We start from the raw sequence: 13,367 nt of genomic DNA on the forward strand, positions 1-13,367 counted from the left end.
AACCTTCATTGTGGGATCCTACTATTAAAATTGTCATAGGTGACCAAACTCTTCATGCTAATTGTGATATTATGACTGAATTTTGCCTAATGCCTAAGAGTATTCATAAATCTTTGAAACTTTGGGAATTCGCTGAAGGGGGAGAAGGAATAACTCTTATTGATAACTCTGTTATAATTCCTAAAGGGATAGCTGCGGGTGTGCATACAACCATTCTTGGGAGAACAATATCCATTGATTACCTTGTCATTGAATGCGCAGGAATAGGACAAATCACACTCGGAAGATCCCTGTTGAAACTATTGGGAGCAGTCATAGACGTGAGAGAAGGCACCCTAAAATTCACCTCTACACCCGGGGGTAGCCATATATTCCCTAAGCCAAAGAGTAAGAAAAAGGACAAGAAAGGTAAGGGTAAAGCCCAAGGTAATGTCGATGCTTCATCTCTCGATAATACTTGATATACACTTTCTGCGCCTAGCTGAAAGGCGTTAAAGAAAAGCGCTTATGGGAGACAACCCATGTTTTTACTACAGCACTTTATTTTATATTTGAGTCTTGGAAGTTGTTTACTACTGTAGCAACCTCTCCTTATCTTAGTTTTATGTTTTGTTGTGCCAAGTAAAGTCTTTGATAGTAAGGTTCATACTAGATTTGGATTACTGCGCAGAAACAGATTTCTTTGCTGTCACGAATCTAGGCCTAATTCTCTGTAGGTAACTCAAAAAATTATGCCAATTTACGTGAGTGATCCTCAGATATGTACGCAACTTTCATTCAATTTGGGCATTTTTATTTGAGCAAGTCTGGTGCCTCAATAAAATCCATCTTTACGGACTGTTCTGTTTTGACAGATTCTGCCTTTTATTTCGCATTGCCTCTTTTGCTATGTTGGATGAATTTCTTTGATCCATTAATGTCCAGTAGCTTTATGCAATGTCCAGAAGTGTTAAGAATGATTGTGTCACCTCTGAACATGTTAATTTTTATTGTCCACTAACCCTCTAATGAGTTGTTTCGAGTTTGGTGTGGAGGAAGTTTTCAAGGATCAAGAGAGGAGTATGATACAATATGATCAAGGAGAGTGAAAGCTCTAAGCTTGGGGATGCCCGGTGGTTCACCCCTGCATATTCTAAGAAGACTCAAGCGTCTAAGCTTGGGGATGCCCAAGGCATCCCCTTCTTCATCGACAACATTATCAGGTTTCTCCCCTGAAACTATATTTTTATTCGGCCACATCTTATGTGCTTTGCTTGGAGCATCGGTTTGTTTTTGTTTTTGTTTTGTTTGAATAAAATGGATCCTAGCATTCAATGTGTGGGAGAGAGACACGCTCCGCTGTAGCATATGGACAAGTATGTCCTTAGGCTTTACTCATAGTATTCATGGCGAAGTTTCTTCTTCGTTAAATTGTTATATGGTTGGAATTGGAAAATGCTACATGTAGTAATTCTAAAATGTCTTGGATAATTTGATACTTGGCAATTGTTGTGCTCATGTTTAAGCTCTTGCATCATATACTTTGCACCATTAATGAAGAAACACTTAGAGCTTGCTAATTTGGTTTGCATATTTGGTTTCTCTAGAGTCTAGATAATATCTAGTATTGAGTTTTGAACAACAAGGAAGACGGTGTAGAGTCTTATAATGTTTACAATATGTCTTTTATGTGAGTTTTGCTGCACCGTTCATCCTTGTGTTTGTTTCAAATAACCTTGCTAGCCTAAACCTTGTATCGGGAGGGAATACTTCTCATGCATCCAAAATCCTTGAGCCAACCACTATGCCATTTGTGTCCACCATACCTACCTACTACATGGTATTTCTCCGCCATTCCAAAGTAAATTGCTTGAGTGCTACCTTTAAAATTCCATCATTCGCCTTTGCAATATATAGCTCATGGGACAAATATCTTAAAAACTATTGTGGTATTGAATATGTACTTATGCACTTTATCTCTTATTAAGTTGCTTGTTGTGCGATAACCATGTTTCTGGGACGCCATCAACTACTCTTTGTTGAATATCATGTGAGTTGCTATGCATGTCCGTCTTGTCTGAAGTAAAAGAGATCTACCACCTTAATGGTTGGAGCATACATATTGTTAGAGAAGAACATTGGGCCGCTAACTAAAGCCATGATTCATGGTGGAAGTTTCAGTTTTGGACATATATCCTCAATCTCATATGAGAATAATAATTGTTGCCACATGCTTATGCATTAAAGAGGAGTCCATTATCTGTTGTCCATGTTGTCCCGGTATGGATGTCTAAGTTGAGAATAATCAAAAGCGAGAAATCAAAAATGCGAGCTTTCTCCTTAGACCTTTGTACAGGCGGCATGGAGGTACCCCATTGTGACACTTGGTTAAAACATGTGTATTGTGATGATCCGGTAGTCCAAGCTAATTAGGACAAGGTGCGGGCACTATTAGTACATTATGCATGAGGCTTGCAACTTGTAAGATATAATTTACATAACTCATATGCTTTATTACTACCGTTGACAAAATTGTTTCATGTGTTCAAAGTAAAAGCTCTAGCACAAATATAGCAATCGATGCTTTCCTCTTTGAAGGACCATTCTTTTTACTTTTATGTTGAGTCAGTTCACCTATCTCTCTCCACCTCAAGAAGCAAACACTTGTGTGAACTATGCATTGATTCCTACATACTTGCATATTGCACTTGTTATATTACTCTATGTTGACAATTATCCATGAGATATACATGTTACAAGTTGAAAGCAACCGCTGAAACTTAATCTTCCTTTGTGTTGCTTCAATACCTTTACTTTGATTTATTGCTTTATGAGTTAACTCTTATGTAAGATTTATTGATGCTTGTCTTGAAGTACTATTCATGAAAAGTCTTTGCTTTATGATTCACTTGTTTACTCATGTCATTACCATTGTTTTGATCGCTGCATTCATTACATATGTTTACAAATAGTATGATCAAGGTTATGATGGCATGTCACTTCAGAAATTATCTTTGTTATCGTTTTACCCGCTCGGGACGAGCGAGAACTAAGCTTGGGGATGCTGATACGTCTCCGACGTATCGATAATTTCTTATGTTCCATGCCACATTATTGATGATATCTACATGTTTTATGCACACTTTATGTCATATTCGTGCATTTTACGGAACTAACCTATTAACAAGATGCCGAAGAGCCGATTCTTGTTTTCTGCTTGTTTTTGGTTTCGAAATCCTAGTAACGAAATATTCTCGGAATTGGACGAAATCAACGCCAAGGGTCCTATTTTGCCACGAAGCTTCCGAAGACCGAAGAGGAGTCGAAGTGGGGCCACGAGGCGCCGCCACACTAGGGCGGCGCGGCCCGAGCCCCGGCCGCGCCGACCTATGGTGTGGGGCCCCCGTGTGGCCCCCGCGTTGCCCTTCCGCCTACTTAAAGCCTCCGTCGCGAAACCCCCGATGCACGAGAGCCACGATACGGAAAACCTTATCGAGACGCCGCCGCCGCCAATCCCATCTCGGGGGATTACGGAGATCTCCTCCGGCACCCTGCCGGAGAGGGGATTCATCTCCCGGAGGACTCTTCACCGCCATGGTCGCCTCCGGAGTGATGAGTGAGTAGTTCACCCCTGGACTATGGGTCCATAGCGGTAGCTAGATGGTTGTCTTCTCCTCATTGTGCTTCATTGTTGGATCTTGTGAGCTGCCTAACATGATCAAGATCATCTATCCGTAATGCTATATGTTGTGTTTGTCGGGATCCGATGGATAGAGAATACTATGTTATGTTAATTATCAAGTTATTACCTATGTGTTGTTTATGATCTTGCATGCTCTCCGTTATTAGTAGAGGCTCTGGCCAAGTTTTTGCTCTTAACTCCAAGAGGGAGTATTTATGCTCGATAGTGGGTTCATGCCTCCATTGATATCCGGGACGAGTGACGGAAAGTTCTAAGGTTGTGGATGTGCTTGTTGCCACTAGGGATAAAACATTGATGCTATGTCTAAGGATGTAGTTGTTGATTACATTACGCACCATACTTAATGCAATTGTCCGTTGCTTTGCAACTTAATACTGGAAGGGGTTCGGATGATAACTCGAAGGTGGACTTTTTAGGCATAGATGCATGCTTGGATGGTGGTCTATGTACTTTGTCGTAATGCCCAATTAAATCTCACTATATTTATCATGACATGTATGTGCATTGTTATGCCCTCTCTATTTGTCAATTGCCTGATTGTAATTTGTTCACCCAACATGCTTTTATCTTATGGGAGAGACACCTCTAGTGAACTGTGGACCCCGGTCCATTCTTTTATACTTGAAATACAAATCTGCTCGCAATACTTGTTCTACTCGTTTTCTCGCAAACAATCATCATCCACACTATACATCTAATCCTTTGTTACAGCAAGCCGGTGAGATTGACAACCTCACTGTTTCGTTGGGGCAAAGTACTTTGGTTGTGTTGTGCGAGGTTCCACGTTGGCGCCGGAATCTCTGGTGTTGCGCCGCACTACATCCCGCCGCCATCAACCTTCAACGTGCTTCTTGACTCCTACTGGTTCGATAAACCTTGGTTTCTTTCTGAGGGAAAACTTGCTGTTGTGCGCATCATACCTTCCTCTTGGGGTTCCCAACGAACGTGTGAGTTACACGCCATCAGTATGCATACTGTTAGAGAAGAACATTGGGCCGCTAACTAAAGCCATGATTCATGGTGGAAGTTTTAGTGTGGACAGCTAATCCTCAATCTCTTATGAGAATATTAACAATTGTTGAATGCATATGCATTAAAGAGGAGTCCATTATCTGTTGTCTATGTTGTCCCGGTATGGATGTCTAAGTTGAGAATAATCAAAAGCGAGAAATCCAATGCGAGCTTTCTCCTTAGACCTTTGCACAGGCGGCATAGAGGTACCCCTTTGTGACACTTGGTTGAAACATATGCTATGCAATGATAATCCGTGTTAATCCAAGCTAATTAGGACAAGGTGCGAACACTATTAGTATACTATGCATGAGGCTTGCAACTTATAAGATGTCTTATACATAACTCATATGCTTTATTACTACCGTTGACAAAATTGTTTCTTGTTTTCAAAATGAAAAGCTCTAGCACAAATATAGTAATCAATGCTTCCCTCTGCGAAGGGCCTATCTTTTACTTTATTGTTGAGTCAGTTCACCTATTCTTTCTATCTCAGAAGCAAACACTTGTGTCAACTGTGTGCATTGATTCTTACATGTTTACTTATTGCACTTGTTATATTGCTTTGTGTTGACAATTATCCATGAGATAAATATGTTGAAGTTGAAAGCAACCGCTGAAACTTTATCTTCCTTTGTGTTGCTTCAATGCCTTTACTTCGAATTTATTGCTTTATGAGTAACTCTTATGCAAGTCTTATTGATGCTTGTCTTGAAGGTATTATTCATGAAAAGTCTTTGCTATATGATTCATTAGTTTACTCATTATCTTCATCATTGCTTCGAATCGCTGCATTCATCTCATATGCTTTACAATAGTATGATCAAGATTATGATAGCATGTCACTTCAGAAATTATCGTTGTTATCGTTTACCTACTCAAGAGCGAGTAGGAACTAAGCTTGGGGATGCTTGATACGTCCCAAACGTATCTATAATTTCTTATGTTCCATGCTACTTTTATGATGGTACTCACATGTTTTATACACATTATATGTCATTATTATGCATTTTCCGGCACTAACCTATTGACGAGATGCCGAAGAGCCGATTCTTTGTTTTCTGCTGTTTTTGGTTTCAGAAATCCTAGTAAGGAAATATTCTCGGAATTGGACGAAATCAACGCTCATGGTCCTATTTTTGCACGAAGCTTCCAGAAGACCGGAGGGGAGACGAAGTGGGGCCACGGGGCGCCGCCACACTAGGGCGGCGCGGCCTAAGGGGGGCCCGCGCGGCCCTAGCGTATGGGGCCCCCGTGACTCTCCCGACTCCGCCCTTCCGCCTACTTAAAGCCTCCGTCGCGAAACCCCCGGTGCCGAGAGCCACGATACGGAAAACCTTCCCGGAGACGCCACCGCCGCCAATCCCATCTCGGGGGATTCGGGAGATCGCCTCCGGCACCCCGCCGGAGAGGGGAATCATCTCCCGGAGGTCTCTTCATCGCCATGATCACCTCCGGATCGATGTGTGAGTAGTTCACCCCTGGACTATGGGTCCATAGCGGTAGCTAGATGGTCGTCTTCTCCTCATTGTGCTATCATGTTAGATCTTGTGAGCTGCCTATCATGATCAAGATCATCTATTTGTAATCCTTCATGTTGTGTTTGTTGGGATCCGATGAATATTGAATACTATGTCAAGTTGATTATCAATCTATCATATATGTTATTTATGTTCTTGCATGCTCTCCGTTGCTAGTAGAGGCTCTGGCCAAGTTGATACTTGTGACTCCAAGAGGGAGTATTTATGCTCGATAGTGGGTTCATGCCTCCATTAAATCTGGGACAGTGACAGAAAGTTCTAAGGTTGTGGATGTGTTGTTGCCACTAAGGATATTTGTGTTGATTACATTACGCACCATACTTAATGCAATTGTCTGTTGTTTACAACTTAATACTGGAGGGGGTTCGGATGATAACCTGAAAGTGGACTTTTTAGGCATAGATGCATGCTTTGGATAGCGGTCTATGTACTTTGTCGTAATGCCACGATTAAATCTCATAGTACTCATCATGATATATGTATGTGCATTGTTATGCCTTCTTTATTTGTCAATTGCCCAACTGTAATTTGTTCACCCAACATCTGCTATCTTATGGGAGAGACACCACTAGTGATCTATGGACCCCCGGTCCTATTCTTTACATCTGAAATACAAACTGCTGCAATTGTTCTTTACTGTTCTTCGCAAACAACCATCATCATCCACACTATACATCTAATCCTTTGTTTACAGCAAGCCGGTGAGATTGACAACCTCGTTGTTACGTTGGGGCAAAGTTCTGTGATTGTGTTGTGCGGGTTCCACGTTGGCGCCGGAATCCCTGGTGTTGCGCCGCACTACACTCCGCCGCCATCAACCTTCAACGTGCTTCTTGGCTCCTACTGGTTCGATAAACCTTGGTTTCTTACTGAGGGAAACTTGCTGCTGTACGCATCACACCTTCCACTTGGGGTTCCCAACGGGCGTGTGCTTTACGCGTCATCAGGGTCCTCGCGACACGCCAACACATATGTGTCTGAGAGAGCACTGTCCCACTAGTCTCTTCCCACCCACCCACCACCATCGCAAGGGAAAACATAAATTTCGAAATATATTCCACCTACAAATAGAAATGCCATCTACACACACAAAATCATACGGGTGTTATAGTATGTGTTAGTGTCTTTGGTCTTTACACAACATTTTATTTCTTACCTTTGCATCCCTCTTTCAGTGAGCTTGATGCATCTTCTTGTGTGTCCACATTTCCTCTTTCACAACTTCGACAATCTCTTGATGGCTTATACTCGTCTCCTCATGTAAGACTTGATGGCTCAACTGTGGGAGGATAAGGATAGCATGGCTCAGCCTCTCAAGCCACTACATACGTTCGAGAGTGCTAATGGCTACAAATGTGGGATCCTAGTAGCGTACACCATCCAACGTTTCCCATCTAATATCGATAGCATTTCCTTATTTGCATTGTTCGATCTGCCTCGAAAAAGGAACATGGCTATGAATTAAATTTTTTCTTGTGCTATGAATTGTGAGATGCAACTTGTCTTTTTTAGTACAAACGGGTGCTTATATGCAAGCTCTGTGATTCATTGTCGCGCCCCATGAACTTTCATTGCACACGTCGAATGGCTGAAATCATCCCTCTTAATAAGTGATATCAAACGGGTAGGAGGGAGTTGTCCAACCATAGCTATAGCTCCCGTCCGAATAACATAACCCACGAAATGTTGTATTTATTAAAAGAAATTACAACATCTTTTGGTACCGTGGAACTATCTTAGGGATATTGTTATAATATTGAATTATTTTTTCTCCAAAATTTCTTTATCAAAAGTCAATCATTTAACACCGTTGGACGGAGGAGGTGGCGTCCAAGGAACACTTTCTTAGAATGTATAACCAATAAATCATATCTTTCCGTAAGAGCAAATGTAGCTGATTGTCTGGTCTCGAGGAACACTTTTTGTGTGTACAACTAATCATCAATTATCCCTGCCTTTTGTTCGTTCTGTCACTATTTCCTTTGTAAAAGCATTGCATTTAACAATGCTACACGCCATTCATCAAGTATCACTCTTCATAGAAAGTATAGCCACGGCTTGATAAGCATGTGTGAGGAGCTCTCTACGTACCTCAACTTCTCTATTCAGCACCAACCGTGCATGCTCAATAGTAGCAGTACATTCGTATGTCACAAACTTTCATTAGAAAACCAGTAAGAAGAAAAAGGTTCAACCCCTTGTTGGTATATATAATTGGTGACAATTAGAAGGCATCTCTCTCTTGCCAGCAAAGCTGACAGGGAGAGTGGAGAGAGAGGGGGAGAAGCACATCGATCCCATGATCGCCCACTCAACCACCAGAATAATACTGCTACTACACCACATGTACATACACAAACATGCAAATAATTAAGCTCTCATCACACTGACACTGCAACGGCAACGACCTCGTTTCATTCATCAGAGTCCATATGTTAAGTAGCTAGAGCTTGCACTGAAATTCCCTCAGGATTCCTGCTTACTTTTAGCATATTTTCATGGCACCAAACAAGCTAAGCATCTTCAGAAGTTTCTTCCTCTCTTCAGCTTCTTTTGCCTAAGAGGAACATGTTAGGTTGATTCGTTTTTTGTTTGATTGGATGGTTGGAATGGATGCAATATTGCAATGGGACAGAGGCTCCTAAATGTGGCACGACAATAAAGAATTTAACTGCACACCAACCCTCCATTATTCAGCTCTGGAAAGGAATCAAAACCTGACAGATAGGCGCCAACCAACACACGAACAACAACCACAACTGCAACAGCAGCGACAGCAAAAACACATCGAAAAAAAAGAGAGGAAAACTCTGCATCCACAACAATCCGTACTCTTACACAGTCCTCGTCAGTACCCTATCAAGAACTGAAGAACATTCATGTGTGTTTTGGTTTCAGTGCATGCAAGTAGCCATGGACACAACTCTGAATTTCGACTTATTCCCCCAAACCGAATACACTTGTTGCTTGATTGATCCCTAATTGATCAACCTGACCTGACTGACTCTCTTTCTAGCTCTTTCTTTCTCACAGTATGCACACAAAAGAATTTATATCAAACATTTGCTGACGGCGAGGAAGAAGAATGAAAAAAAGAAGAAGAAGGAAAATACTTTCACATCTCTGACATGGTGAACTGGGACTGAACTGGCGGTAATGTGTGGCCAACCGGACTAAGCACATGGAGTATAGTTGGCTTGACCCAATTTGATCATCGAGCCGCTTGGGTTCTGCCGAGACATGGGTGCAATTCTTGGCACACAAGCCTCTGTTGCATTTGCTTTGGATTGCGGTGGTGGTCGATCCTCAGAGCATCCAGTCGAGCTTGTTCGTGGGCGGCGGCGGGCCGACTGACGACGCACTTGAGCTGCTGGTGGTGGTTGAGGAGGCCGGCGACGTGGTCGGCAGCGACGACAGCAGGTCAAACATCTCCCACCGCGTCGTTTGCGCCTGCTGCTGCTGCTGCTGCGGTTGCTGGCGCTGGCGCTGCGACTGCGGTTGCTGCTGCCTTGCCGGCGGTGCCGGCTGCTCTGCCTGCTTCTTCGCGCCGGACTTGCGCTCGATGGTGGCGTTCTTGGCCATCACGGCGTCGAGCGTCTCCACGTACTTCTGCACCCGCTTCACCTGGACCCGCCTCTGCGCCTTCACGTCGCCGCCGGCGACCACCGCGTCGAGCTTGAGCAGCTCATTCATGAGCATCTCCGTCACCGTCGCCACGTCCTTCTCCGCCACTTTCTCCCCCTTCCGCACCGACGCCTCCAGCACCGACACCTGCCAAGAAAAAGAAAAATCGCTGGTCAACTCATCTCCTCCTGTATGCTCTGTTCATTAATGGATGGCGAACGGCACGGCTGGCAATGCAGTAAGTGCGTAGTACCTTGGGCGCGATCTTGTCGACCTCGGCGGCGACGGCGGCGACGGCCTTGCCGGCCTTCTGGAGGTGTCCCTGGCGGCGCTCCTCGATGAGGCGGCGCGCGCGGGCCTCGGGGTCGTCGACGACGGCGATCTTGGAGCGGTCCTTGACGCCGGCCATGTCGAGGAACGCCTTGGGGTCCTGCTCCTTGCCCTTGTACAGCACCTTATGGTCCTCCGGGTGCGCCCCGGCGCGCTCCGCCACCAGCTTCCTCAGCTCGCCGAACGTCGCCTCCTGGCTGATGTAGATCTCGTGGGTCACGCCGCTGCGCTTCGCCTTGACCCGGATGGTCCGCACCGGCTTCACGTCCTCCAGCACAGCCTCCTCGTCGCCGGCAACCCTCTTCTGCACCAGCATGCCGCCGGGCCGGACTTCCCACACCTCCTCCGCCGCCACCTTCCCCACCGCCGGCAACACCGCCGCCTTCCCCGCCGCTGGCGGCGGTACCGGAGGAGGATGGTTATTCTTCTTCATCGACAGCGATCCTAGCTCCACGACCGCGGCGCTTTTCCTCGCCTTCAGGTTCGCTCCCAGCATGCTGCCTAGCTCCTAATTGGCGCGCTTTGCAGCTGTAAAGGCGACTTGGTTCCTCGAGCCCGGCAAGCCAAGGCAAGAACAATGGCGGGAAACTAAAGCGACGTGTGCAAGGCGCAAAAGCTTCTGCGCTCGAGCTCTGGTATCGAGGCAATGTCGGATCGGAGAAGAAGAAGAAGAGGAAGCTGGGGATGGCTGGCTGGAGAATGAAGAAGATGAAATATTTAGTGGCGAGGGAAAGGCTGTTGAGGAGGCAGCTTAAGCGCGATGGACAAGGGGAATATATACGCCGATTAGAATAGAGCCCACTAGCCACATGGCCAACACATTATTAAAAATTTGATTAGTTAAATTACTATCGACACAATTATGAAAAGAAAACATGGTGCCACTTTGGCAGTATTTCAACTTGATTTGATGCAACTGTAGAAGCTCCTCGGAAGGCTTCATCCCATTTCGCATACTGCTGTCTCTAGATGCCAATTTGGCGCCATCTGAAAATGAACGGTTACTGGTACTTTTTAATTGTATTCTTTCTCTTCTTCTTTGTCTCTAGTCTCAACTTTTCTGCCGACAGAATAGTTTGCTTAAAATCAAGAAATTCATCCCAAACTGAGGTCTAGTCTTTGATTCTTTCTGGTTTGGTTAGGTAATGTCGATCCTCTGACGTAACGTCTCAACTATCGCATATTAGAATTTCATTTTTGCACTATTAACTAATCATCAAGCGGGAGATGCTACTATTTCAAAGGAAGAAACTGATGTAACAACCGTCCATAAACCAATTATTACCCCATTTTGAAATGTAAGTCTAGCTTTCTAAAAAATGCTAGATTATAAAAATCACGTGGACGCTATTTGTGCATAGCAATTGCAACTAAACCGGTAATCGTTAACTCTCAATCGGCTTGGGAGCACCGATTAATTGAGATTCAGCTGATTAAATGATTTAATTGGTCAGGTATTAGTAAAATCTACATATATTAGCAATTCAAACACGTGTATATAAGTAAGAAAGAAATACTATATATGCCTCTATATGACCGGCGGAGAAATCTCCTCCTTATTCATGTTTTCCTGATTGCCCTCGACCTAACCGTTCCCCTCGAGTCGCTCCCCAGGGCGACTCAGGGGCGATCTTGCGCGTCGCCAGCAAAGGCCCCGATATCACCCTCCTTGATGCCACTTCCACCGGCCCTAGCCGTGATGGTGGCGGGCCTAGCCAACAAAGGCGGTATGGGGTTGGTGGGCACCAGGGATGGCCCCTCACGAGCTGCTGGGGCGGCGACGGGCGGCTCGTATGAGGCGTATCGGTCTCGGTGGCGTCCTGGTGCCGGGTGTGTTGGTGGTGGTTGCCTCCGGCGGTGCCAGGCCGACAGCAGAGGTGTGTACTGGGACAGGCCGGATTGGGTGCAAACCCTAGGTTGTTCCTCTCCTTGCCCACTCCGCGGTCCCGACTATCGACGGTGGAGGGCCGACTGGACTGCAGGGCGTTGCTTAGGCATGGGCTTGGGGTCTACGGACTTCGCGATCTACGCCTAGTGTGTCCGGTGTTGCCTTGGTCAGCCTGAGATGGTCGGCGACGTTGGGGCCCGACCTGAATAAAGGTGACGGTCCTAGGGTGTATCTTGTGAGAAGACGAAGACCTTCCTGAGGCCCTTCCTTCTTGATCTGGCCGGAGTGTTGAGTTTCGGAAGGCTCCGCCGACGAATGTAACAGTGCACCTCTTGCGTGGAGTTTGCTGGATCGGGTGGTATTTGATCGTGTGCACCCTGTTTTTATTCTGACCGTTTGGTTCTGGAGGGAGCGGCGCGAAGCTCTATTCTTTCTTTCCATTAGGTGATCTTTTGGTCCATGGTGAAGTCAGAGACGGAGAATATCATTAAGGGTGGCATCGTGGACTAGCAATGGAGGTTCAAGTCTCTGCAATGTTGAGAGACTTGCTTGGCGTTTCGGGCTGCGCAGCAAAAGTATGAAAATGGGGGTTCCACATAGGTGAATTTCCGAGTTTGACCTTTCAGGCTGAAAACCTAAGATCTTTTATCGAGCGACGACGGTGCTTGTACAATGTTCCCTTTTTGAAGGCGTCGCTTTTGGAGAGCCTGAAGTTCATGTGTTGTCTTGGTGATGGATGTATTGTTGTTGCTAGGGCCGAAATACTGTAGCGGAACTTTTATTTGTTAGTTTCTTTTTCTCTTTTTTGGCCATGTGGATCCATACTATCATTAAGGTATTGCGTTGTTGTGGAGGCTAGGTGTATTTGATATCTTTCTGATATTAATATATTTTCTTTATTTGAAATATGTCCGGCCCTACTTCTCTAGAGCTCAAAAAGCTCATTTAAACACGCTCGTCTCCCTTCCGTGACATAATCTTCAAGGCCACAAGCGACTCAGGAGCCATCAGTCCCTACCACATTCCTTCCTCCCCTTCTCCTCCTCTGTAGTTTATGTTCTCCTACCACCTACCTAGGGTTTATGACCCCTCTTGCATCTAAACCACCTACCCTACTGAAGACGGCCTCGACCATCGATACTTGCTCATCAAGGCAGTCGAGCTCATTTATCAGACATCCGGTGGGAAACGGAGAGGAACTGTTCGTCGATGGAAACAAACTTATCGGTGGAGGTGGAAATTGAGCTGCTGGAGGCGGCAATTCAGTGGGAGATTTGCAAACCTACTTGAT

General features: G+C 45.1%; 1 protein-coding gene across 1 annotated transcript; it reads right to left on the reverse strand.

Moving 5' to 3' along the window:
• Window positions 1-9,148: 9,148 nt before the first annotated feature.
• On the reverse strand, window positions 9,149-10,776 carry LOC124666257 (BAG family molecular chaperone regulator 1-like). The gene is made up of 2 exons (XM_047203604.1): window positions 10,112-10,776; window positions 9,149-10,005 (listed from the first exon to the last, which is right to left on the reverse strand). Exons 1-2 carry the CDS (start codon window positions 10,682-10,684, stop codon window positions 9,541-9,543), a joined length of 1,038 nt encoding a protein of 345 aa, XP_047059560.1. The 5' UTR covers window positions 10,685-10,776; the 3' UTR covers window positions 9,149-9,540.
• Window positions 10,777-13,367: the final 2,591 nt, after the last annotated feature.

The sequence above is a fragment of the Lolium rigidum genome, chromosome 1 (genome assembly GCF_022539505.1).
Source record: "Lolium rigidum isolate FL_2022 chromosome 1, APGP_CSIRO_Lrig_0.1, whole genome shotgun sequence".
Taxonomy (NCBI): Eukaryota; Viridiplantae; Streptophyta; class Magnoliopsida; order Poales; family Poaceae; genus Lolium; species Lolium rigidum.

Bases quoted from the DNA above. Each gene is read 5' to 3' on its own strand.
- LOC124666257 (XM_047203604.1), bottom strand. From the start codon at position 10,684: ATGCTGGGAGCGAACCTGAAGGCGAGGAAAAGCGCCGCGGTCGTGGAG. The intron at 10,006-10,111 runs GTACTACGCACT...TTTTCTTGGCAG, and splicing joins TCGACAAGATCGCGCCCAAG to GTGTCGGTGCTGGAGGCGTC.